This window comes from Triturus cristatus, chromosome 5_2 (assembly GCF_964204655.1).
Source record: "Triturus cristatus chromosome 5_2, aTriCri1.1, whole genome shotgun sequence".
Classification (NCBI taxonomy): Eukaryota; Metazoa; Chordata; class Amphibia; order Caudata; family Salamandridae; genus Triturus; species Triturus cristatus.
Genome location: NC_140588.1, coordinates 216,594,331 through 216,621,964, shown reverse-complemented (window position 1 = coordinate 216,621,964; position 27,634 = coordinate 216,594,331). Strand labels below are relative to the sequence as shown.

Here is a 27,634-nt window from a genome sequence, read left to right as displayed (position 1 = left end):
GTAAGTCCAACTCACATTGGTTTAGTGAGTGCACCAAAAAGGATAAGCCCCCAGCCACCATTGCCCCTAAGGCAACTGTACCCCCTAGTTCAGCTGTAAGTGGTGGTTCCCAGCAAAAGGGTGTAGTAGGGTTAACCCTGGGAACTGAGGAGGATTCTGGCCTAGTCAGGATACCTACTCAGGCTGTTCTGATCTGTGATGGGGACATAGCTTTGTCCTCTACTGTAGGCCCCAGTAACCTGGGCAAGTACAGACAGACTCCTTTTATCAATGATAGGATGGCTCAGGCCTACAGTGTCACAATGGTGACACCTGCCTTTGTGGACCCTGGACAGATCATACTAGGTGAGAACTACCTAGTGACCAACGCTAGCAATGCCACTACCTCCCATAGTGTGGCAATTGTTAACTTCTCCTGGGGAGGGATAACTGGCCTCAAGAAAGTTGTTGTTAGTTCAGACCTTCCTGTGGAGTGTTTACTGGGCAACGATCTTGAAACTTCAGTTTGGTCTGAAGTGGAGTATAGGACCCATGCAGAAATGCTAGGGATAGATGCACATGTCCTTGCTGTGACCAGGTCACAGGCCAAAAAGTGCACCACTGAACAAGTGCTGGATCCTGGAACTATGGACCAGTCACAAACCAAGAGAAAGAGCAGTAGGGTAAAGGCTGTGCCTTCCCCCCTGCCTCAGGCACTGGATCAGCCCTCACAGGAGGATGATTCTGAGAGCCCTGAAGGAACTGTCCTAGAAGAACTTGAACCTGATCAGGTTGAGTTTCTTGGGACAGGGGGACCTTCAAGGGCAGATCTGAGGCAGGCACAATTAGACTACCCCTCTCTTGAACCCATCAGACAGCAGGCTGCTGCTGTGGCTGCAGGGAATGCTCAAGGTACCCATAGAGTGTATTGGGATGAAGGGCTGCTGTATTCAGAGGCTAGAGACCCAAGCCTGGTGCATCCAGGAGGTTGGTCATACCCCTGAAGTTCAGAGGCTTCCTTCTTACCTAGGCCCATGATATTCCCCTTGCAGGACACTTAGGCCAGAACAAGACTTGGGACAGGCTTGTCCCTCACTTTCACTGGCCCCATATGTCAGAAGATACCAAGGAGTTTTGTCGCTCCTGTGTCACCTGCCAAGCCAGTGGCAAATCAGGTGGCACCACAAAGGCCCCCCTCATACCACTACCTGTGGTGGGGGTTCCCTTTGAAAGAGTGGGCATAGATATTGTAGGACCAATGGACCCACAAACAGCATCTGGGCACAGATTCATACTGGTGATAGTGGACCATGCCACCAGGTATCCAGAAGCTATTCCCCTGAGGACCACAACAGCTCCTGTTGTGGCAAGGGCCCGACTTGGAGTATTCTCCAGAGTGGGTTTTCCCAGGTCATTTCTGACAGAGGTGCCAACTTCATGTCAGGATATTTGACTGCAATGTGGAAGGAGTGTGGTGTGAACTACAAGTTCACCACACCCTATCACCCACAGTGCAATGGGCTTGTTGAGAGATTCAACAAGACCCTAAAGGGAATGATAAAAGGTTTACCAGACAAGCTTAGGCGAAGATGGGACATCCTTTTACCCTGCCTTCTGTTTGCTTACAGAGAGGTCCCAGAAAAGGGGGTTGGCTACAGCCCTTTTGAGCTTTTGTTTGGGCATCCTGTAAGAGGACCCCTATGTTTAGTAAGGGAAGGATGGGAGAGTCCTCTCAGACAACCCAAACTTGATATAGAGGTTTATGTACTTGGTCTCCGCTCCAGGATGGCAGAGTATATGAAGAAGGCTTCTAAAAACCTTGAGGCAAGCCAAGAACTCCAAAAAGCTTGGCATGACCAAAAGGCTGTGCTGACTGTGTACCAGCCAGGGCAGAAAGTGTGGGTGTTGGAGCCAGTGGCCCCAGCAGCACTCCAAGACAAATGGTCTGGACCCCACACTATAGTTGAGAAAAAGGGAGAAGTCACCTACTTGGTGGACCTTGGGACTCCCAGAAGCCCCCACAGGGTGCTTCATGTCAACAGATTGAAGGCATATGTTGACAGGGCAGACATGGGCTTACTCATGGCTACAGATGAGGGGCAGGAGGAAGAGAGTGACCCTCTCCCAGACCTGTTGACTCAGAACCCTGATGATGGCTCAGTTGATGGTGTGGTCTTTTCTGACAGCCTCACTGTCCATCAGCAACAGGACTGCAGACAAGTTCTGCAATCCTACAGACATATGTTCTCTCTGACCCCAAGTCAGACAAACTGGTGCACCCATGAGGTGGACACTGGTGACAGTCTGCCTGTGAAGAGTAAAATCTACAGGCAACCTGACCATGTCAGGGACTGCATAAAAGTTGAGGTACAAAAGATGTTGGAGCTGGGAGTCATTGAGCCTTCAGAGAGCCCTTGGGCTAGTCCTGTAGTTCTTGTGCCAAAACCTCACACCCAAGATGGTAAGAGAGAGATGAGGTTTTGCGTGGACTACAGAGGTCTCAATGCTGTCACTAGGACAGATGCCCACCCAATACCTAGGGCAGATGAGCTCATTGACAGACTGGCAGCTGCTAAGTTTTTGAGCACATTTGACCTGACAGTAGGCTACTGGCAAATCAGACCAGCTGAGAATGCAAAGGCCAAAACTGCTTTCTCGACCCCAGGAGGACATTATCAATTTGTGGTAATGCCCTTTGGTTTGAAGAATGCACCTGCCACTTTCCAAAGGTTGGTGAATCAAGTCCTTACTGGGTTGGATGATTACTGTGCAGCTTATCTTGATGATATTGCTGTCTTTAGCTCCACCTGGGAGGATCACCTGGTCCACCTGAGGAATGTTTTAGAGGCCCTGCAAAAGGCAGGCCTCACTATCAAGGCCACAAAGTGCCAGATAGGGCAGAGCAAGGTTGTATACCTGGGCCACCTTGTTGGTGGGGGTCAGGTTCAACCACTGGAGAGCAAGATCCAGACCATAAAGGACTGGACTCCTCCAACTACCCAGACTCAGGTCAGAGCTTTCTTGGGCCTGACTGGGTGCTACAGAAAGTTTGTTAAGAACTATGGGTCCATTGTGACACCACTTAATGACTTGACCTCCAAGAAAATGCCAAAGAAAGTTCAGTGGACAGTAAGCTGTCAAAAAGCATTTGATGACCTGAAGCAGGCCATGTGCAGTGCACCTATTCTGAAAAGTCCAGACTACTCCAAAGAGTTCATTGTCCAGACAGATTCTTCTGAGTTGGGTGTGGGAGCTGTTCTTTCACAACTTAATATAGATGGTCAAGACCAGCCCATTGCTTTTATAAGTAGAAGGCTGACCCCTAGAGAGAAACGTTGGTCAGCTATTGAGAGGGAGGCCTTTGCTGTGGTTTGGGCCCTGAAGAAGCTGAGGCCATACTTGTTTGGCACTCACTTCAAGATTCAGACAGACCATAAGCCCCTCTTGTGGCTAAATCAGATGAAGGGTGAAAATCCCAAACTTCTTAGGTGGTCCATTTCCCTACAGGGGATGGACTTCACAGTGGAACATAGACGTGGGACTGACCATGCCAATGCAGATGGACTCTCCAGATATTTCCACTTAGAACATGAAGACTCAACTGGTCAAGGTTAGTTTAATGTCCCTAAGTTTGGGAGGGGGGTTGTGTAGGAGAGTAGGGTCTGCTTTCTATGTTCACCCCCACTTTTTGCTTTTGCTTTACTGGTTTTCGACTTAGATGTGGCTGTGGGCCTGCTAATCAGACCCACAGCCCTGCTGTTCTCTCTCTAAATTGATACTATGTACTTTAGGTGCATAACCCATTTGGATAGGATCACCTTATTGGCCCCTGTACAGTGTACCCTAGGTACCCAGGGCATAGGTGTACCCTAGGCCTACCAGGGGCTGCAGCATGTATTATGCCACCCCTGGCCTGGCCTTCCATTATGCCACAACTGGCTGATCACTCAGCTGGGGCAAGGTAGTGTAATCACTCCTTGCTTAGGTGTAGTATTCCTATACCTAACTTACATATAGACACATGTGTACCTATCAGCCACTCCTATGGCAGGCCTTAACAATCCTGGAGGCGGAGTGCTTGGTAACATGTGAGATGGTGCTCTAGCATGAGCTGAGCCTGTCTGCAGCTTTCGGAACCATGTCCTTATAGCTGTTCTATGATATAGCCTACCATATACTCTTAAAGTGCCTTATAATCTTAAACGGTTATGGTAACTATGGTTTATCAAAACATGTTGTGTAAGGTGTCTAACACTTTGGAATAATACCCCCATCCCATTTCTGGGGATGAGGATATTATCCCTCCCTTCTAGAGGGAGAAGACATGTTGTAACCTACTTACCCGGTTAAAAGTTAACCAGAGCCCCAGCATCACAAAATGGATTCTGCTGCCACAGACACGAGTCTGACCTCCTGCTGCTGGGAGTGATCCCGGCAAGGGAGGCTTGGACAATAGGTTTCCTGCCTTGGGAGGTGCGAGCATCCCCCCAGACAGGCCTTAGTGTATTCGGGCAGGGAGGGATGAAAAGAATGAGACATGCCTGGGGCACACAAGGTGTCCCGTGCATAGTCCAGTTCAAACCGGTGCTGGGGCACTCCAGCCCCAGTCCTGGCGCGAAACTGGACAAAGGGAAGGTGGTGTAACCACCCCCCTCCCAGGTCCCACCCATAAGGCGTGACCTAGCAGGTAACCCAGCCCCCCAGATTTGGATAAGAGTGGTAGCTGGGCCCCAGGAGATTAGATTATCCTGAACCTGCAACTTGAACAGAAACTCTGGACCTTCGACATTCGACGAAAGAAGAAGACTGAAGAATCTCCCTTGTGGCCAAGGAGTGGCTACCCTGTGCAAACAGGCACCATCAAGAGACTACCCTTTGCTTTGCTGAAGTTCTACGAGGGACCGACTGCAGAGCCTGACCAGAGCCTTGACTTCCAGACTTCTCCGACCCTGATCCACATCCACAGCCGAGCTGAGATCCGTGGAGGCGACGAGAGACGTGGGACCGGCTACCTGGGGAAAGTGGCGAGTATCTTCCAGCGCAGCTTCTGAGGCACCCTCGAAGTTGTGCACCGGGGATTGAGAAGCCCCGACCCCAAGCACCATCTGCACCGAAGATCAGCCCCCCACACTCCACGAGTCCTGCGTGGGGCCCTTCTGCATTTTCCTGCTTGCCGCGTCTGTCCGGTTGCTTGCCCGTTGGCTAGTGGCCTTTGTGACGACGCACCCTGAAATCTTCACCGCTGGTTTGGCTCCTCCAGACTGGCTCCCGCTTCTTTGCAAAAGAGAAGCACCCCAGACCTTCCTGGTCTGCACCAGAAGCAAGTCCTCCGTTCTTCGTGGGTTCCGCTTGCCAAGGCTTGGTGAGTCCTAGTTCGACTTCGACGCCGCTGACAGCAAGAGCCTTCGTGGGACAGCTCGCCTCCTGGTCGTCCTCGACGTCTCCTGGTACCCGTGGCTGCAGCGACAAGCTTCACCTTTCACCTGCAATCTTCACAACATCGCCTGGTTCCTTCCTGGTTCCACGTGGTCACTGGCTAGTGACCTTGACTCTGTCCCTTCCGCTTGCAGGTATCCTCTCTTCTTGATCCCAGCCTTGGGATCCACCGAACACTCTTCACTGACCGCCTGTCAGCAACTTTCCTTCAGGCATCCATAGAAGTCCACGACGAAACCCGACGCAAGTTCACACCTATGCACCCGCAGCCCGTGGGCTAGGTAACTTGGATACTTCGGTGCTCATAAGGGTAGTGACTATCCTAGGGTCTAGTTTCCGAGTCGCGACTCTCTAGCTGCTTCAGAAGTGTCCTTAAACTGTTAAATTCTAACTGCTAGTAATTCTATTTCCGTGGCAGTGGTCCTTATACTACTTCTTTAGTATATGGTTTGCGTGGCCCCTAGGGCCTAACTGTATTAATTACCTGTGTGACTTAATGTATGCTTAAATAGGACTGTGTTGTACTTACCTCTAATCTCATAAAGAGTGCTGAGGGTTTGACTAGAATAAATACACTTTATTTTATATATATATATCTGTTGTGGTGTCCTTTCATTTGGTATTCAAGGGATTATATATGGTATCACAGCTGGCTTCACATGCCATTCAGAGTTTACCCTAAGACTGCTCTTGTCCATGCTACCACTAGGATAGCTGGTCTATAAGGTTGACTTTACAACCAATCACCATAAGGGTTGTTTGGACTGATATAAGGTGTACACTAAAACTAGTGACATCATACATCAGGCCAACTTCTCACAAGTAGGATCTGCTTCACATATGTACCCCCACTTTTTGCTGGTATTTCACTGTTTTTCGACTTTAGTCTGGCTGGGACCCTGCTATTCAGGGCCCCAGCCTAGCTGCTTCCTCTCTAAATTGATTGCATGTACTTTAGGTACACCACAGATTGGATCCTGAGGTACCCTTGTGAGTCCCTAGTATATGGTATACTATACCCAGGGCATAGGTACCCCAGAGGCCTACCAGGGGCTGAAGCATTTATTATGCCACCCCTGGGAAGCCAACCAAAATGACACCACAGGTCTGCTACTTCAGCCTGGGGAAGGTGGTGCATGCATCTCTTACTGAGGTATAGGTTCACTATACCTCACCTATCACTGCACATACAAACCTATCAGTCACCCCTATGGCAGGCCTTATCAATCCTGAAGGCAGGCTGCTTGGTTATATGTGAGAGGGTGCCCAGGCAAGAGCTGAGCCCCTCTGCAGCCTTCGGAATTTCTTCTCCGGGGTGGTCAGTGGTGCAGCCTAACCAGATACTCTTAAGTGCATTATATCTTAAACGGTTAATGCTAACTTTGGGCTGGCTGCACGGAAACATGTCGTGTTTGGTGTCAAACACTTTGGAATCATACCACCACATCAGTTCTTGATGTGAGGATATGATCCCACCCTTCTAGAGGGAGAGACATGGCAGTACTGGTATACCCGATAGAAGTCTAATAGAGCCCTGGCATCACAAAATGGATGCTGCAGCCACAGACACGGGTCTGGCCTCCTGCTGCTGACCAAAACTCGGCAGGGGAGACCTGACCAATAGGTTTCCTGTCACAGGGAGGTGTAGCTACCTCCCAGGCAGGCTTATGTGTATTGGGGCTGGGAGGGAGCACTCTCTGAGTGCTTTGAAGTCCTGCACTGGGGGCACATTTGGTATCCCTGTGCATAGTCCAGCTCAAACCAGTTCAGGGGCTTCCAGCCCCTGCTCTGGCGCGAAACTGGACAAAGGAAATGGGTGTAGCCACCCCTCTTTCCAAACCCTCCCATAGGTGGGTCCCCAGAGCTAGTCCAACCCCTTCCTTAGGTATAAGTAAGGAACCTCTGTAGCCAGAACTTTAGATATCCCTGGACAAAACTGTGAAGCTGAATCCTGGAACTTCGACGCTCTACTCAAGACTATAGGACTGAAGAAATTGCCCTTGAGGTCAAGGAGTGACTCCCCTGCTTGGCAGGCACCAACAAAGCAATTTTCCGGTCTGCATTTCCGAAGCTCCCACCGGACTCCAAAGTATTTGCAGCCCAGGAAGAGGATTTCCAGACATCTCAGAGGCCGACCCGAGTCCCCAGCAAAGCTGAGACCCACAGCCCTCCTGAGTAGCGTGGAACCGGAACTCCTGGTCACCGGGTACTTTTGCAAGTGCATTGACTTCTCAACGTCTCCTGAATCGTGCTTGGGCTGACTTGTAGCCCCCACCTCGAGCACAGAATCCACCGAAGATTGTCGGCCTAGTCACCCCGAGTGACCCGTGGGCCACCATTTTTTGTTTCGTTTCGAGGTCCCTTCGCGATCCCTGGTCCGTCGACTGGTGGGTCCATGAGGGGGTAGCTTTGAATTTCCTTGGGCTTCCCTGATTGCTCCAGACGTGCCCCGACTCCCTACCAAGCGGTGAGTCCCACAGACCTTGCTGGTCTGCACCGAAGCATCTTTCTCGTTTCTGCTTTGGTTGCTGTTGCCAAGGCTTGTTGTGTCCAATCCGGGAACCGACGCTGCAGCACTCGACATCCTTCGTGGGACAGCTCGAATCCAGCTCCTGGTCGTCCTCGACACCTCCTGGTCCTCGTGACTGAAGAGTCAAGCTTCACCTGAAATCACCCGACATCGGTGGCCATCTGCCTATTGCCTTCCTGGTCACTGGCTAGTGACCCAGACTCTGTCCCCTCTGCTTTCAGGTTCTTCTCATCTTCGATCCAGGCTTGGATATCTTCGGACTCTTCGCATCTTCCCGGCAGCAGCACTTCTTTGCCAGCTCCCATTGAAATCGACGACGCGACCCAACACCATTTGACACCTATGCACCCGGCTTCCCTGGGTGAGGTAACACGAGTACTCCGGCGCTCCCGTGGGTGTTGGCCCTAGAACTTCCTAAGTCCCAAAGGGTTTGGTCCTGACTCACTTTTAAGTGTCCCTAATTTTTAAAAATCTAACCACAACTTTCCCCATAGAAGCTAACGGGAGCTCGCGGCTGTGTTCACACACTGCACACGGCCCCCGTGGGTCCCCTGTGTCACTACCTTGGGTGGTTCCTTGGGGTCTCAGCAATTCTATAGGCTCTAGGCCTTGTGTCTAGTTAAGTCGTGGTTCTTATACCACTATTGTAGTATATGGTTTAGCTCGCCCCTAGGGCCTAACATGTATTTGTTCTATTTTACTGTAATATTTGAAGTGTAACTTATGTGTTTTGACCTCTAGTCTCATAAAGAGACAAGGAGGGTCTGTTTAGTAATACATACATATATTTTATATATATACCTGGTGTGGATGTCTTTCATTTAGCCACTCAAGAGATTATAGACTGGTAAAACAAGCTGCTTTACATTCCTTCAAGACTTAGTCTGAAGTCTGCTCTCCATAGCTACCACTAGGATAGCTTTCAATAAAGGTTGTCTTTAACCTATAACCAATAGGGGTCGTTTGGACTAGTACAGGAGGACCTCAAATTCTGTGCCATGTGCTCCATGCATGGGGAATGACTTAATACCAACTTCTTGGAGTTTATTATATTCCAACAACATTTTAATCGTTTCAGCTCACAAAAAAGGTACAGAGCAAAAGAAAAATCCCATTGGGTCAGTGAACAGGAAATGTCATCATTTTAAATTAAAAGCATTGGCTGCAATGCATCAGCAACACTCCCATAGAGAGGGAGTGCACTGGTCAGAACAGTTAACTCAGTATTTAGACTCTTAGGGGGTTGCTTCTGAACAAATACATGTATGTTTGTGTCAGGAAAATATATAGGGCACAGTAGAAATGCTCAGTATCTCACTTTTCTCTCCAGTCTTTCAAATAGTCATCCAACTTGGGGTCAGTCTGTACAGCAGTTGTACTTGTTTCTTTAACCACTGTTCATTCAATGTGGTCTTTACACTATGAACTGAAAATGATCTTTCCCCATTTTTACTCTGGCCCATTCAAAAGTACAAAGTGTTTATTCTTCGTAAAGCTTGCCCATTTACACTCAGCTACCCTCTAGCCACCACACTGTCCTCGCTTCTTTATAAAGGTTGCACAACTCCGCTAGGCTCAATGGTGCTGCCTGATATGCAAAAGAGGTGGATTTTACAATTTGTCTATAACTCTCTGCCAAACTTGTCACATTTAGGACCCATCCAAATGAATGTAGAAGTATTATCAAACATGTAGGATGCTTTAATTTGGGTCCATCAGGTCCGCCAACAGGTCATCTGCATATAGTGATACTTTGTATCATTTTGCCTACTGGAATACCCCTCTTTTTCATCTCATTCTTAACAGGCATGCTGTAAGTTCGATCACTAATTCAAATATGAGTGGCTACAATGGCATCCCTTCCGTGTGTCGCACCCCAGAGTGAATTTTTCTGATGTAACTCCTTTTAAATCTGGCTTCTTAATTCACAAGGTCTACTAAGGAAGCAGCCCATACTTTTTGCTGAGATGCAGTAAATACTCAATTTCCACATGCTTCAGCTCCCCAGCCTACATAAATTATCCGATGGAAAAAACACACTGATTTCATAAAAGGGAAGGAAGACCCTGTCCATTTTCAGGTCTCTGCATTGTGAAACTCCCTTCTACAACTTATGCTCCCCTCTAAAATATACTAGTACGATTAATGTGTAAAGCTGCATCTTGCTCCTCTCTGTATACATTTCCATTGTGTTATTGTTGTACACCGTAAACGTTATGCAATCATTTGTTAGGTCTCGCCTAGCGGTGCAGAACATGCGCTGCTCGCCTTGGCGAGATCTATTGTCCTCGACTTGGTTGCCTAAGGGGGACAGGAGATGTGCACGCTCACGGCGTCTCTTCAGACAGCCGATGTGCATGCTCATGCCTTCTCTTCCAGCTAGCGCCTGGACAGCCCATGTGCATTCTCACGGCGTCTCATTCAGAGTGCGCCTGGACAGCCGAGATGCATGCTCACGGCGTCTTTCAGCGTGCGCCTGGACAGCCGAGGTGCACGCTCACGGCATCTTTTTCAGCTTCAGGAATCGTTCCTCTCTCCCCCTGCACCGCGGCAGCGCCAGGCCGCCTCCTCTCCTCCATGGCGGGCTGGAAGAATGGCTCGGTGCAGGAGAAGTACCAGCTGGTGGTGGTAGGAGGCGGCGGCGTAGGCAAGTCTGCCCTCACCATTTAGTTTATCCAGGTGGGTGCAGTATTTCTGGCATGCACAGCTTGTCTCTGCCCACCCTCCTTACGCCGGCTGCAGATTGTCCTTCATTCACCCAGACGCTGAGCCCCTGTTCCCCGGCCTCTGCTTGGCCCCTCTTACCCGGGCTTGTTTTTTTTTTATCTTCAACTTTACGTGACCTCTGACCCTCCCGCACCATTGGATTTCTGGTAAACTAAATTTATTTTTCGTCACAACGAACCTCATCTTTATTTATGAACATGAGTATTTCATTTTTTTCTTCACTCTTTTAAAATGTGCATCATACCGTCCGCATTTAGGAGTACACTACAGTCAAGTGGAATACAAGGGTATTGTTTAGTTTATTCCGGATCTCACGGTTTCTCAAAATAAACCCTAAAGTAATGATTATTCATTAGGGTAACCTGTATTCACTAAGGGCGAAAACTTTAAACTCCCTGGTGGCTCAATCTTGTCTAAAAAACGAGAGATTAATTAGTAAACACAGCAATACCATAGCGCCCGCAATCAGGTTACTTTCCCTTCGAGAACGTTATTCCTATGCCGATGTGTAACAAGGATGATGCACATTATATTCGGCGTCTTGAACGTGGTTGCAGCAAGAACATAATATCCACCCGAGTCTATTGCATTGAATGGCAGGAAGTTATGCATTTTTAACACAATTGGGGTGAGCATTTTGCCCGTATTCTAAACAGTTGGCAAACAGAAGCAGCGGTGTTTAGATTTTTTTACCGAACATCATAGAAACAGGATTTTCTATATCTTTGTTTACAGTTTCACGCATTTGTGATTAGTGATAAATATTCGGTGAAGGGAAAGCGGAACCTGTTCTTTTTATTTCCCCTGATTGTCAGTTAACATTTGCAGACCCTACACTGAAGAGTTCAACCAGAAAATGTATATGCGGAGAGAGCATTACACAACCATATTGTGTTGTAAGTACTGATCGTCCCTTTCAGTCTCGAGCACGCGAGACATTGCAAATAGTGCTCACCACTCCATAGTGTGCGCCCTGCCCCCACAAACCCAGCGCCAAACTAAATTAGCAAAGCCAGTAAGCCACAAAGGTGCAACCAGTTGACTTTCACAATGCTTGTTTTTTGGGGGGATGGCGGCAGAAGGAGTCTGACCTGACCACTTTAGTTCATCAGACCTCATGTCAACAGCTCTTCAAAATAGTACAATAACAGGCCTTAAAAAAATCATAAAAATTACTAGACATGTACGTAATGTGACTTGAATAATGTGCTCGACCTAACCCTAATGTGCTTGACCCATAAACTGGCCTTCAGTTGTATGATCCTATGCCAATATTTTTTATTTTAGAATCTCCTTTCTTCTTTTTCACATGAGGGCATCTTAATGTGCAAATTCAGCATGTTTGTGTACAAAAAACATTTGATACAATAGATTAAACCTTTACTCCATGTATAACAAAAATCTAGCCCACATATAGTGTACACATGACCCCTGACTTGCCTCTTAGTTCACAAATAGCATTGTCATCTGGATGGTGGCAGAAATATTTCTCGGTTAATGTTTAAAATCTCTTACTACTAATGAATATAATTCCAAAGCATGATGTGTAGCACACGGTCATTTACAGACCTCACACTTTCCACTGAAATGAGCACAAACTTTGCTTTGACATGAAGTTTTACTGATGAAACTGTATGTCGCACAAACTGTGTGTGGAAATCGGGTTTCAGCAAATATTTATATTTTCCCCATCACTATTAAAGAGTTCCAATTTGTTTGTATCCTATTATTTCTTTCTATCTGTCAATTTGGACCATAAAAGCACATGTATGAAAAAGATAAATTTCATTACAGGAGCAGTTCAAATAGTATATGCAGCACACGTATTAAAATACACTACTATAACAGCTTGGGACTATTCAATCTCAAATCTGAAAACAATGATGAAAATCCCAAAGACCATAATTAATACACAAATGATTTGACGTCTTGAATCTGATGACTGTCAAGGACATTGCATTTTGTGAATGGTTACATTGCGCCATTTGTGTTCTCAGAAAGTTTTGGTAGTGAAGCATCAAGTTGTCTTATACTTCAAGAGCAACATAATGTGCAGGTTGTAATTGCTACCGACTGTATTTTTAGGTTGAGCCTGGGCATCGCATGGGCAGCTCTGCGGGGCATGCTGTTTTAGAGTATGGATTTGAAGCCCCGTCCATTTCGCCCATATTTGTCATTGTCCTTCATAAATGCTGGCCTCTGATTTGTTAATAGGCTTCCTAAGTCCCTTCTTAGTACCGCTTTATCTTCATTTGTAACCTCCATGAGGACTGGCCCTTTTATTTCTGTTTTTTACACGGTATGACTTATTGAGTCTGTAAGCTCTATTTACTTTAATGAGTTTCTCCCACTGCAGGCACGACATGTTTTCCTGCAACATTTAGTGCGCATTCACTCAACAAGCAGCCCGGGACAATGGCGGCTGCTCCCTTTAAATGAAATAGGTCTCGCATTTGTAAGAATTTGAGCTATTGGCATTGTAAATGACAATGCTTTTTATTTATGTGTTAATTATCAAAACAGACAAATAAAAGGCATGGTCATATACAATGCCAATCACTTAAACTTTCGCAAATGTGAGACCTATTGCATTGCAAATGCTAGTTCTCTGGGGGTAACTCTATTGTAACCTGTTTCATTAATGGATGCTCTGGTTCAAGTGCGTAATCGGAGTGAGCGAAATCCCATTAAAAACTGTTTTTGTTTTGTTTTGTTTTCCACTGAATATCATGGCTGCTGCAGATTCCTTCTATTTTTCTGACTCCAGACAAATTTGAACTAAAGGTTAATTTATGTTTGTTTATCTTTTTTTCTGCACCCTTGGTCTTCAAGGTTGCTTCAAATATTGATAGAACTGACTAAATCAGTGCAGATGGTGGAGTCATAGAACATCTCTTTCAGAAGCGTTTCTAGCACTCTGGATAGTACCATTTGGTGTTGGTGCTCAGAAGTGTGGAAGGAAACCTTCTGAAGCCAGTCTGGTGCTTGGAAAGAGATAAAATAATAATTCTGATGGAGCTGTTACTGAAGTGTTAATTGATGCAGCATTATAGCGTCTAAGGAATGTTGTGAGACTACAGTTGGGTAAAAATCAATTTAATGGATAGAAAAATGCAATGTTTCATTTGATAGGGTGATTTTTTGGATATACCAATCTTCAATTAGTTCTTTAGATGATATGACATTGTGTTTTAAATTGATTCAGTATCGAGTACTATATAAACTGCTTCTGTTCCGTAATAGAAAATGCCAAATTGCAGGTGCAGCAAAATAGTAGATTTTAGTTGTTTTGCGCAATTTTCTCATTTGTGCACTTTGATCTGTGTACTATAATTTATTGGCAGTTCTTCATTACGGGATGTCTGCACCTTTCTTTTACAGACCTGAGCTTGTTGACCAACTCCAAAATAGCCAACAGTCTTCCTCAATGAATGAGTCCACAATAGATGCACACAGCATCCAGGTTTCAGATCAAATGCAAGTAGAGATTGAGAGTGATGGTCTCCCTCAAGCTGAAGATGTAACTCCAGAGGCAGAGGTTATTTTACAGTTGGAACCACATCAAATTGTGGGTACTGAAGATTCTGATCTGGGACATGTACTAACAGAACATCCCCTGCAAGAAGATGAAGGTAGATCTATTTTCATTTAATGAGGATGAAGCACAATGGTAAAATAATTGTTTGCTTTATCAAGTTGTATGGGTAGAGGAAAAGTCGGCAAACCTGTTTTGGACACCATCTCTTTGTAAACTAATGTAATTAAAACTATAAAAAAAAATTTTAATCTGTAAAAGTGGGGACTGAATTAGCTAAATAACGACTTTTAAAGGCATTAATAGGAATACAATATGTTTCTAATTAAGTTGTTTAGAATTGTGGTGTAAAGCTATTTTCTGATGTATAATTCTAACTGCAGTTTCCTCATCTGTATAATATCGGAGTGTGACACTTGGATCCAGAAAATTATTTGGCAATGCGCTCTCACGCCCAGTAGGTGGCACTGTGTGGCTCTGCACTGAAAGTGATGGAGCAGGGATGCATATAAGCGCAACTCTTGCTTGTAGATATTTGCTCCTTGTAGGAAGCTGGCTCTGTATATACTATACACACACAAAACAAGCATTGGCATAGCCAATAGGTCTCGCCTTTGGGACCTTATAAGTGTTTAGCCATGCAACAGTTGCATAACTAAATACTTCTAAGGTCCCAAAAGCGAGACCTATTGGCTATGCGAAAATAAAAATGATCACGATCAAGCATCAAAGCGGCCGTGCGGCCGCTAAAGTGAAAGTAATCGCGGTAAAGCGCGGCGCGCGCGCCCGCCCGCGCACATGCACTGTAGCTCCAGGCTGGCCTGGTAGCACTTTTTAGAGCCCTCTCAATAAGTCTCGCCAGACCAGCGCATGCACTGGGTCAGGCGAGACCTAAAAAGGGGTAAAAGGAGACGCCCCACTCCGACCTCCTAAGATCCAACTCTTCCACACACATAGAAGTGGGGCTATGCCAAGTATGTCGCCATGATCTAGAGGTGAACAGACAAGACACACAAGTTGTTAAAACTGCCCTCGCTCACAGAAATCTGTGGCATGCTTCATCATTGGGCTGCTAAGCTAACACACCTCTGTGCAAGCCAACGACAGAGGTGGAGCAATAGGGAGGGGAAGACGTAACAAACATATAGAAAAACTGTGCGGGATCAAAAAGAAGGGTGCAGAGAAACGAATTTTTAAACTGACCAATGGATCTCCAAGATTGCCCTTTATTAATGGACTCCCTGGTCAGATTAAAAGGTGACCAGTGACCAGTGGATGGTGGTGTGGTGGGCTTGTAAAGAACCCCCTACCCCTCCAGTCTGCAAACTGTCCACATGTTTCAGCTTCCACGTTGTCCCCGGCTTTCATCACGACCAAGAAAGATCCCTTAGACACTCTCCCTACCTTATAGAGTAGAGCCTAGTCGCAGTCTGAGTGAATGATCAGGTCAAATAGGTTGAGTAACTTACTCCCAGTAAAATTCTGAGTTTAATTAAAAACAAAGCTTGAACCGGCGTGGGAGCGAGGACAGCTCCCTATAGTCACACTTTGGTCAAAGTGAGCTTGTCTCAAACCAATCGTCCCTCCTGGTGCCGTGCAGCTTCTGTATGTACTATACCAAAATGAGGTATAGTGTGCACAGAGTCCGGTGGAACCCCAAAGGTGTAGGCAGAGGTAAAAGTAGATAGCACCTTACTCTCTATTTGTGGTAGTGTGGGCGAGCAGTAAGGGTGGTGTTAAGCATTTGTTGTACACACTCAAATCAGCAAATGATGTCACTCACTCAAAGACTGAACTCAGACCAATTTTGTTTGTATAAAAATATTAAGTTATTTTATTTCTAGAACCAAGCCAAGCCTGGCACGGTAAGTTAAATAAATGCTTTGCAAAATATTATGCAGTATTTACAGTTGAATGCAGGTTCAAATGCCGTTTGTTTGAAATACAGGTTAGTCAAGGATTCAAATTTACTGTACAGATTACTTTTCAGTTACTTTTTAGATTACTTTTTTGATAACTTTTTCTACTCAGTGCGATATGCCTTGATATCACACTGGGACATTTCCTAGAGAATAGGTAAGTAAAATCAGTTTTGCACAGTTGTAGTTTTTCAGGTTTCCATACAAATCAACTCCACACAACATTTTTCAGAGATAAACAGTAAATGTATGCCTATGGAGAGAAATGAAGTCATCGGTTACCAGTACTCAGTCTTTGGGGTTGAGTTTCTGGGGTTAGAACAAGGGTTCCCCCAAGGTCGAGGATGCACTCTCCAAACGCCCTCAGCGGCACTAGGTCGGCCGGTTGCAGAGTGCTGAGGCCCAGTGTTATCCAATGGGGGATAGGGCCCCTCCATTTGATGGCTGCTTATGGGCAGGCCACTGGGTTGTGGGAGCAAAGCTCCTGGTGTTAGGCTCAGGGCAAAGTGGGATCCGAATTAGCACTCAAAGTATACCCGCAGAGGCGGCTGGGTGCAGGGTGGTGTTTTGGTGTCGGGTGCCCTGTTGGTTTCAGTTAGGATTCTCCGGTTTCAACGAAGACTGCAGGCTCGGGGATGAAGATCTTCTGGAGGTGACCATCGGTTGCAGAAGTAAGTTGGGATGCCTGAGGATGCTGGGACACCGTCGGTTGGGCCACCCAAGGCCGTGGGACTTCAGGTGCAGGGGTGTCTTTAGGTGTTGGGTTTCTCTTACTAGCTCCGGTCGGGGGTATTTTCCAGAAAGAGGCTGCAGGCTTTGCTGGGAGATTCGAGGCAGGTCAGAGATCACCAGATCTTGGGCCAGGATTGCTGCGGGGACCTCCTCGTGGTGTTGGGCCACTCGGGCCGTGGGCGATGGGTGCAGAATGGTGCAGACTCGCGGATTTGGCCACAGCCAGAGTCTGTGGGTGAACAAATCCAGTGTTCACTGAAGGCAGTCTTTTCTTTGGAAGACAGGGCAGGTCCTCAGAGTTCTTCAGGTTGCTGGCTGTAGGACACACCAGAGTTTCGCTTCTGCAGATTCGAGGTGGAGACAGGCCGGTAGGACTGGGGCCAAGTCAGTGCTTAGCTTCAGCACGGCTGTTCGGTCCTTCTTATTTTCTTCTTGGTCGTTTCTTGTCTTAGGAGGCAGGGTGTGGAGGTGCCCCTAAATACTAGATTTAGGGGCGTTACAGGTAAGTAAAAGTTGGGGGCAATGGGGCCCTTCCTTGGGGTGGGCACACCCCTTATTATGCCACCCTCCAGTGGGAGGGGGGCATCTGCCTCACTCTGGTTGGCTGGGTCCCCCCATCTGCAAGATGACGGGGACTTAGATTTGTGCTTTACCTCGCCTCCCCCACCTGAGTGGTGGGATTGGCAAAGGTGGGCACACCTCCCTTCCTCACTTGGTTTTCCCGCCCATTCTCCTGCCCAAAGTGGGGGTCGGAACCGGTGGGGACCAGTTGCGGGAACCAGCAAAAGGCCCAGGGAAGCTCACAAAGGCGGCAGGCCTTTGAAGCTTCCCCTTCGTGGACCCTGTCCATCCTGGGGGAGAAGGCTTGGCACATCGTCCGAGGATGTGCATTGTTTCTGACCTCCAAGAGCAGCAGGTTCTCGACCCAGGGGTTCGGAAATATGTCTGGTGGTGGCAGCTGGTGAGCAGCTGCTTAGCCTGGACACTAGTGTTAGTTAATTTTTCAGGGGGCATCTCTAAGATGCCTTCTGTGTGCATTTTTCGTTAAATCCCACACTGGCATCACTGTGGGTTTAATGTGCTGAGAAGTTTGATACCAAACTTCTCAGTTTTCAGTGTAGCCATTATGGTGCTGTGGAGTTCATAATGACAAACTCACAGCACCATATACTCTTAATGGCAGCACTGCACTTACAATGTCTATGAATGGACTTAGACACTGTAGGGGTACAGGTATCGTGCACCTGTACCCTCACCACTGGTATAGCGCACCCAGTTAGAGGTGTGACTGATCTATGCCAGGGCAAGGGGTTGTAGGCATGGGACACAGGGATGTGTGCCATGTCGACTCTTCACTTTGTTCTGCACCAAGACACGCAGCCTGTAAAGGCAGTGTGTGTGTGTAATGGTACATGGCCTCTAAGGGTGGCACAATAAGTGCTGCAGCCCTTAGAGGTATTCCCTGGTCACAGTGCCCTGGGTACCTGTAGTACCATTTACCAGGGGCTGACCTGTGGCCAGAGAGTGCTAATTGGGTTTTGTTTTCAGTGCAGTTTTAGGGAAAGAACATAGACCCTGGGTACCTGTTTGGCAAGTAGCTTGTGCTTGCTGAAATCCTTAGACTATTCCGCTGCTACTGTCTTCAGAGGGACTGATCCTGTGATTACAATAGCTAGGCTATATGGTGGTCGAACATGCAATGTGTGCCAGGCTAATAGACCACTAATCAAGAATATCCTTGTTCTACTTCTAAGTAAAAAAGTGATTAAACAGCGCTGCACCCAAAAATAGGATTGTTTCCACGGTACGCACAGAAGGTGTCCCTAATTGTTGGTAACATGGCATTTTCATTTTTATAAGCCACAGTAATTCATGTATATTGTTTTTTTTATTTTGCTTATTTGGAATAATACACATTTAGTCCAGTAAGTGCTTTATGCACAGGGTGGACTTCATAGTAGTCACAAGTATGTTACACTGTCAATTCATTTTTCCACTCAACAGGTGTCAAAAGTCTGAGTACAACCCAGATACTTCATAAATATCTTTTGAAATGAGGCATCATGATATTTGAGACAGCTCAGGAGGGAAAGGAGACTCCTTTCCAAAGCAGACCCACAGGTCTCCAGCAAGTAGTTTCATACTTTCAAGTGGTATCCCTTCCACTCTGGGGCACAGACTGTTTACTCTGCAGCACTCTACTTAGCAGTTATGCAGAGTAGAGTGATGTAGAGTGCAGTGGCGTAAAGTGCATTGGCATAGAATGCAGTGGAAAGTGGTGTAGAGTGTTGCAGAGTATAGTGATGTGAAGTCCATTAGTGTAGCGTGCAAAAGCATAGGATTCAGAGTCTTAGAATGCAGTGTTGTAGATTATAGTTATGTGTTAGACATTTTTAGAGCGCATCGGTTACCTAAAGGTGTCCTGACGCTAGTTACTTATCTTAAGAGCAATAAACTGAAGTTTTACTTGTTAAAAAGCTAGGTTTTTAATCCCTTCCTGAAAACCAAGTGATCAGTGGCATTTCTCAGGTGGAAGGGAAGGTCATTCCAGGCTTTTGCCGCATAGAAGACAAAGCTTCTCCCACCCCACATTACTTTTTTTGTGGATGGTACTGTAACCAACTTGGCTCCCAGCGAACGAAGAGTTCTTTAAAAACGGTGCTGAGAGATTTAAAATGCACTTGATTCCTCACCGGGAACCAGTGCAGTTTTTTAGAGATTGAAGAAAACTTGGACGTACCGGTAAGTAGTCTCGCGGCTGCATTTTGCAGCATTTGGAGTTTATTCATAAAATCCAGCCTTGACATGACCAGCGCAGTAACCAAACCACTGTTTGCCGGCTAACAGGTGGTAGAATCGGCAGAATTTTCTTGACTGTTCTGAGAACATACGCTGTTGTCGATGCCACTGCATTTTCTTGGTCGCCACAGTTAAGTCTGTCGTCCACTATTACTCCTAAATTTTTGACTTTTTTGTGGGTGTAGGAAGACTGCCCATAAAGTCCGGCCACCAGTTTGGGGTCCAGGAATTGGCAACATTCCCAAACAGTAGGACTTCCGTTTTGCCCGAATAGAGCTTTAGGCAATTTTCCGACATCCATCTCCCGACTGACTTCATACAGTCTTGGAAGCGTTTGTCCATTCCCACCTCCTGTCCTGGTAGCAGAGACACCTCAATTTGGTGTCATCCGCATACGAGGTCAGGCCAAACCCAAAGGCACTAATAAGAGGGGCCAGAGATGAAACATACACGTTTAAAAGTGTAGGGCTGAGCTATCACCCTTGTCGGACTCCACAGGGCAGAGCAAAAGATTTTGAGTGGTATCCACCCAAAGATACAATTTTTGACCTGTCTGTTAAAAATGATTTTAAAAGTTCCCATATTAACAGCTCCCTGAGAACCGGCGTCATACCAGACTGCCTCAAAGTCGGCCAAGTCACACCACTACTGAAGAAACCAGGCCTAGACATCAACGACCTGAACAACTGCAGACTCGTCTCTAATCTTCCCCCTCCTATCCAAAATCCTCAAAGTGTGCTCTCCTAAAACTGACTCCGCACATGGACAGCATCAACCTTCTAGACCCCCACCAATCGGACTTCAGTAGCACTGAGACCATGATCCTTAGCATAGTGGACGACATCCACAAGTCTTTAGATACTGACCAATGCTGCCTACTCATTCTCCTGGACCTATCGGTAGCCTTTGATATGGTTGACTACAAGCTACTCATCAAGGCTCTCCAAGAAAGGGTAGGTGCAGATGAGGTGGTCCTACACTGGTTCTCCTCCTTCCTACACAACCGTTCCCAAACGATAAAAATCAAAACCTTTATGTCCGACCTACACCCCGTCAGCAGAGGTGTCCCCCAAGGCTCATTGCTCTCACCTCAACTGTTCATTATATACATGGAACCCTTCACCAACCTACTCAAAACAGCCAACATCCCCTTCCACCTTTATGCCGATGACACCCAGATCTATCTGGTAACTTCCTCCATCAATGACATTCAGAGACTCAATGACACTCTAAGAGAAGTTCAACAATGGCTATCAATAAACCACCTAAAACTCAACCAAGATAAAATAGAAATCCTCCTCTTCTCCAACAAAGAAGAAAACCCGCATATCATAGAATCGCTAAAAGCAATTGATGCTCTCAACTGCAATCTCACTATGGCTAACTCTGTAAAATCATTAGGAATCACCCTAGACCCAAAGCTCGATTTGTCCAAACACATTAAGAACTCCGCAAAAAGCGCCTTCCTCAATCTGAAACTACTCAACAAATAAAACGCTTTATCCCGCCCAAGGACCTTAAACAAACCACTCAATCACTGATGCTATCTAGACTCAACTATGGGAATGCAGTCCTCACCGGTACAGCAAATTCCCACCTAGCTCCCCTCAAAACAACTCTCAATGCAGCAGCTCGAATGGTCACCGGAGTTAAGAAATGTGATCATATCTCACCAGCACTCAGAGAACTAAAATGGCTCCCAGTCGAAATGCTGGCCAGTTTCAGAACCGCCTGCCTCATGCACAAAGCCCTGCACACAGAGAAACCCGACTACCTGGCCTCCAAACTCAAGAAGGCCAGTCAGACAAGGAACCTCAGGCTCTCCAACACCCTACTACTCATCCCTATGAAGACACACAAATAAAAAAAACGCTACTCGATCCTTTGCTGGGAGCGCTCCCAAAATTTGAAACTCCATCCCAGCTGATATCAGGACTATCCCTTCCTTTGTAAAATTTAAAAAAACTCTTAAAAGTCCTCTTCCTCAACCGTGCCTACTCGAACCGACGCCGAAGCGAACAAGCATGCACTCTATAGCACCCCGATACTGTGTCAGTAAGACCTACCTCTTCCCCGCTCCCCGAACGGACCTCATTCCCTCCTCCCTGAAAGAGGTTCAGCCCAATGTGCACCCATCGAGGTTATCGCAGGACTTCCTTCCTCAATGTTGCACAGCACGCTGGGACTTCCAAACCAATATGTATACCTCTGCCTTACTGTGTGACTCTTGTATTAAAATTGATGTAAAGTGCTCCGATACCCTCGGGTCTGGCCAGCGCTATATAAAACTCCTTAATAAATAAATAAACATGCCTTTAAATGATCCACCAACAGGTCATGATGGAAGGTATAAAAGGGTGCGGACAGATCCAGTAAGATCAGGGTGGCCTTGCCACCCTGATCCACGCCTTTCCTGATCTCCTCTGTGGCTTTGATGAGAGTGGACTCAGTACTATGTCCCTCTTTAAAGCCATATTGGGTGGGATCCAAGGCTTGGGTTTCGCGTACAAAGGCACTAAGTTGTAGATTCATTGTTTTTTCAATCATTTTTGCTGGAATCGGAAGATGCGAAATTGGTCGAAAGTTATTTGGTTCCTTAAGGTCCAGGCTAGGCGTCTTTAGAAGGGACAGTTTTGAGGCCACCTTCCAGAGTTTAGGGAACTGCCCTGTTTCAAGCATAGCATTGTAGATAGATGTGAGTGATAAGGCAGACGGACCTGGGCCAGTTTGATCACAGCGACCAGGCACGGATCATAGGGCGACCCTGATCTTGCTGCCATGAGGAGCCCTAAGAGTGCCGTTCATGGATAATGGTGTGAACTTATCAAAGGTATGGGGGAAACCTCAGTAGACTTATGTTCCTCCCTTACCGTAGCCATCCCTACTGCACTTGGGCAGCTAAACGCCGAGTGGTGCATGGCAGAGTGCAGTGGCGTAGAGAGTGGTGTAGAGAGTGGTTGTGCAGAGTAGAGTGGAGAGGCGTAAAGTGCAGTGTTGCAGAGTGGAGTTGTGCAGATTAGATAGCAGTGGCAAAGAGTGCAGTAGCGTAGAGTAGAAAAGCGTGAAGTGGCTTAGAGTGCAATAGAGTGGAGTGGACAGAGTGCAGTGACGCACATTGGTGTAAAGTGGAGTGGTACAGAGTAGAATACAGTGGCATGGAGTGGTGCACAATGAAGTGGCGTAGAGTGGAGTATGCATGGTGTGGTAGCACACTGCCATTACATAAAACACATTTTCAATAGAAATTACTATTACATTTGCACAGACATAAAGTTTTGCTAATAAAACTATAGAGCACACAAAAGATAACGTGTGGAAATGGCATCACCAAGTGTATTGATTTGTTTTTATTATATTTAAGTATTTGTTTACAGCACACAGAATTAACATAAAATGTGCTTGATTTGTGCTTTTGTATTTCTGATGTATTCTGAAATACTTGCACAATTCATTTAAAGATAGTCGTGTGCTAAAAACAATCTTGTTAGAGGCATGTGTGCTGTAGCTACACATGCTTTGCATATGCCTGCCATCTAGTGTTGGGTCCGGATGTTTGCAAGTTATATTTCTTCGAAGAAGTCTTTTCCACTCACGAGGTAAGGTGACTCCTCCTTTCGGTGATACTGTGCATGGGCATCAACTACATTGTTAGATTGTTTACTTTCTGCCATCGGGTACGGACGTGTATTGAGGCGCTCCGACTCGAAACGGTTAATCAGGATCCCTTTGGTGCGCAATTCACTCTACCCTCGCCGGTATTGTTTCAATCTCGTCTTTAATCATCCGTGTGTTAAAATTTGGAAAACTTAAGTTATCAATTCAGGAAACTCCTACCGCGGCCTAGGGGCCTAACCCGTTTTCTTTATCTAACTTCCACTCGAAAATCCATCATAGTCTTCTGCCGATGGAACGGACTCAATTTCAATTCTGTCCTTAGTGCCATTCCAAATACCCGCGCACCAACCTTCATAAGGTTTGTCACCTCTGCCTCTCCCAGAAGCATAAAGAAGAAGACTGTGACGCTTGTCGGTCGTTCCGATCCAAAAATACTCTGTGGGATCGTCTGACTCGACGAAGAGAAATGCAGAGGCAGAGTATTGAGGGCACCCCTGATATCTTCGGAGAATATATTGAGCAAGAAGAAATGGAAGTGTCTGCAGCGGAAGAGGCCTTCTCCGTCCAGGACTCTGATTTAGAGTTGGAGATCGAACTAGAGTCCCACGGCGTTCTAGTTGGACAGGGTGCCGTGAGTACCAAAGCCACTTTGCCCACAAAACCTGCTTCCACCAAACAAAAGCAAAAGACACACAATTGATGGACAGAATGCAGAGCAAATTAAAACATTCACCCCCAGTCAAGAGATCTGGGTTAATTCCATCATTCTTTTGCTCACCATGCCACCCCAGTTTAGACCTGGCCATATGCAATTCTGTCTTGACCTTGTGCCTCATGGGAACAGTCCAACCCTAACTGCCAAGCCAAGTCCTCCCTGATCAGCCAGGATAGTTGAATCCAGTGGCACAGTGAGCCTGGGACCCATGTCTGGGCATACCTGGCGCACTTAGGGCGAGAAAGCAAAAGATACACAATTGATGCACGTGCTCTCCATGCAACTGGAGTCAAGCTAGCCTGGCTGATGAGGGGTGAAACCCTGAAATCTGTCCTAGGATGCTTGTTTCCAGTCCAGGGAGTTCCTGGCCTGGCAGTTTGGGCTCAACTGTTCCCATTGAGCACAGGGTCAAGACTGATTTGCATATGACTGGGTTCAAACTGGAATGGCATGGGGATAAACAAAAAGATTTAGGCCCAGATCTCTGTTCTGGGGTGAATGTAAGACATTGTTCTGCATTCTGTACATCAATTGTTCTGTTTGTATTTGTCCAAACAAAAGGCTTCTGGGTCACCACTGCCACCAGGAAATGGTAGGCACCGAGACTCTGATTCCAATGCCCCGCCCTTCGGCTCGGCACTGAAACAGCAAGTCAAGTCTTCCAGCTCAGGTTTGAGTCGAGATGACACTCCGGTTCCAAAACCTTTGGTTTCGAAAGATAAAAAGGAAAAATCCAGCTCGGTACCAAAAATGTCAGCACCGAAACAGACAGATGCTCTTCTTAAGTCTCTGGAGCGAATACTGGAAACCATAAAACAAAAGCTGGATACAAAAGAAAATGCTCATACACCCTGACACTGGACATATTACAGCGAAACCAGTGATACAGTCCTCCAAAAGGAAAATAGACACTGGATGTAAAATCCCTCTTAAATAAGACATGGATACTAGCCCTATTCACCACATACCTCAAACCTCTCCACATTCTTCAGCAGTACTTATTATACCAGCTTCAGACTATCTGCACATCACACCACTGTGCTCTCCATGTACAGATCATGATAGAGAGGATGAGGATAGCACTTATGAACAGCTACCACCAGATCCATGGGATGATTATAATACAGATCCAGATCTGTACCCTGCTAAACCTTCCCTCCTGATGATGATACTTCATATCAGAAGTTAATTGCCAGGGCAGCCACGTACTATGGAGTGACTTTACTCAAGGAATCTCTAGAAGAAGATTTCCTCCTTCAAACTTTAGGAAACATACATAAAATATCAGTCGTTGCCTATTTTGAAAGGTATGATGAGTCATGAGGAAGACAATTTTAAAGATCCAGTGAGGGCATGTATAATAACACCTAGGGTGGATAAAAAATATAAACCCCCACCATCTGACCCAGTTTTTATTAAGGGACAGCATCCTTTGGGTTCTTTAGTTTATAATGCTTGTAAAGGAGCAAATTCACAAACCCTTAGGGGATGCACCACCTCCCGATAAAGAGTCAAAGTTAATAGATGCCTCAGACAAAAGGGTAACTGCTCAATCGGCAAACTATTGGCATATAGCCAATACACAAAGTCTGTTGGCTGGGTATGATAGGGCCCACTGGGACGAAATGAAAGATTTAATACAATATCTCCCAGAAAAACACAAGAAAAGAGGGCAGGAACTAGTACAGGAAGTGAAGCTCATTTCGTATTCCCCTATTAGATGTGCGTTGGATGCTGCGGATACTGCAGTCAGAGGAGGCAACACCAGCATTCTCCTCAGAAGACACGCCTGGCCAAGAATCTCTGGTTTCAAACCAGAAGTTCAACAAACTATCCTTAATGCCCCGTTTAGAAAAAGAACACCTCTTTGGGTCTCAAGTCGATGAATCACTTGAAAAAATGAAAAAGGATACAGAAGTGATAAAATCTATGAGAGCACTGCAGTCTCCGTCTTACAGAGGCTCCTTTCACCGCTCATTTTTATAGAGGATGCTCCAAAAGTAATACCACAGCTGTGGCCGCATCTTCAGACAAGACCCGGACACAACCCCTCCCCCCCCCAAACCCCCCCCCCACACCCCACCCCGAGAATTCCTCAAGGGCGGATACAGGGGAAACAAATTTGAAGGAAGAGGTAGATGCACATTGTGAGAAAGTGCCCACTTTCTGCATGGTAGCCCCCACTTTTTGCTGAACTGCTGATGTGCTTTGACTGAGTGTGCCCTGGGCCCCTGCCAAACAGGTACACAGGGCCTATGTTCTTTCCCTAAATCTGCATTGAAACCAAAACCCAATAGGCATCTCTGGCCACAGGTCAGCCCCTGGTAAATGGTACCACAGGTACCCAGGACACTGACCAGTGAAGACCTCTAAGGGCTGCAGCACTTATTGTGCCACCCTTGGAGGCCCTGTAGCATTACCCATACACTGCTTTTGCAGGCTGGTTGTCTTGGTTCAGAACAAAGTGAAGAGTGGACATGGCACACATCCATGTGTCACATGCCTACATCCCACTGCCCTGGCATAGATCAGTTACACCTCTAACTGGGTGCACTATATCAGTGGTGAGGGTACAGGTGCATGATCCCTGTACCCCTACAGTGTCTAAGTCCATTCTTAGACATTGTAATGGCAGTGCTCCCATTAAGAGTATATGGTGCTGTGAGTTTGTCATTACGAACTCCACAGTACCATAATGGCTACACTGAAAACTGAGAAGTTTGTTTTTAAACTTCTCAGAACACTAAACCCACACTGATGGCAGTGTGGGAATTAATAAAAAAAATGCACACAGAGGGCATCTTAGAGATGCCCCCTGAAAAACGACCTACCATTAGTGTCCAGGCTGAGTGGCTGCTTTCAGCTGCCACCACCAGACATGTTTCTGGACCCTTGGGTCGAGAGCCTGCTGCTCTCTGGGGCCTGAAACAATGCACATCCTGAGAGGAGGTGCCAAGCCTGCTCCCCAGGATGGGCAGGGTTTACGCCGCCTTTGTGAGCTTCCCCAGACCACTTGCTGCTTTCAGCACCTGGTCTCCATTGGTTCTGACCCCCACTTTGGGCGGGAGAACCGGCAGGAAAAACAAGTGAGGAAGAGAGGTGTGCTCACCTCTGCCAACTCCACCCCTCTGGTGGGGGAGGTGAAGTGAAGCACAACTCTTAGTCCCCGCCATCTTGCAGATAGGGAAGACCCAGCCGGCAGGCAAAGGCTTATGCCCCCTCCCACTGGAGCGTGGCATAACAGGGGGTGTACCCACTCCACAGAAGGGACCCATTGGTCCCAATCTTTTACCTACCTGTAACGCCCCTAAATCTAGTATTTTTACTGGCAACCCTGAACCTTGCTTCCTCTGACATGAACCCTTCAACAAGAACAGAAGAAGGACCGAACAGCCGTGCCGAAGCTAACAAGAGGAAGACGCCCACTAACTTGGCCCCAGCCCTACTAGTCTGTCTCCACCTCGAACATGTTCCTGTGAAATCTTGGTGTGTCCTGCAGTCAGCAACCTCGAAAACCCCGAAGGACCTGCCTGCCTTCAACCACAAAGACTGTGTCTCCCGTGAACACCGGATTTGTTCAAACAAGAGACTCCAGTTCCACAAGGATCTGTGGGTCTGCACCCGACGCCCACGGCCTGAGTTAGATT

The 27,634-nt window shown here is 46.7% G+C and overlaps 1 protein-coding gene across 3 annotated transcripts in view; it reads left to right on the top strand.

Moving 5' to 3' along the window:
* ZNF236 (zinc finger protein 236) overlaps positions 1 to 27,634 on the top strand; it is a 1,017,074-nt gene that overhangs the window by 369,097 nt on the left and 620,343 nt on the right. For all 3 annotated transcript variants that reach the window (XM_085606997.1, XM_085606996.1, XM_085606998.1), the window contains exon 14: positions 14,054 to 14,304. In XM_085606997.1, the coding sequence (XP_085463123.1) occupies positions 14,054 to 14,304 (251 nt within the window). The remainder of the gene's footprint in view (positions 1 to 14,053; positions 14,305 to 27,634) is intronic.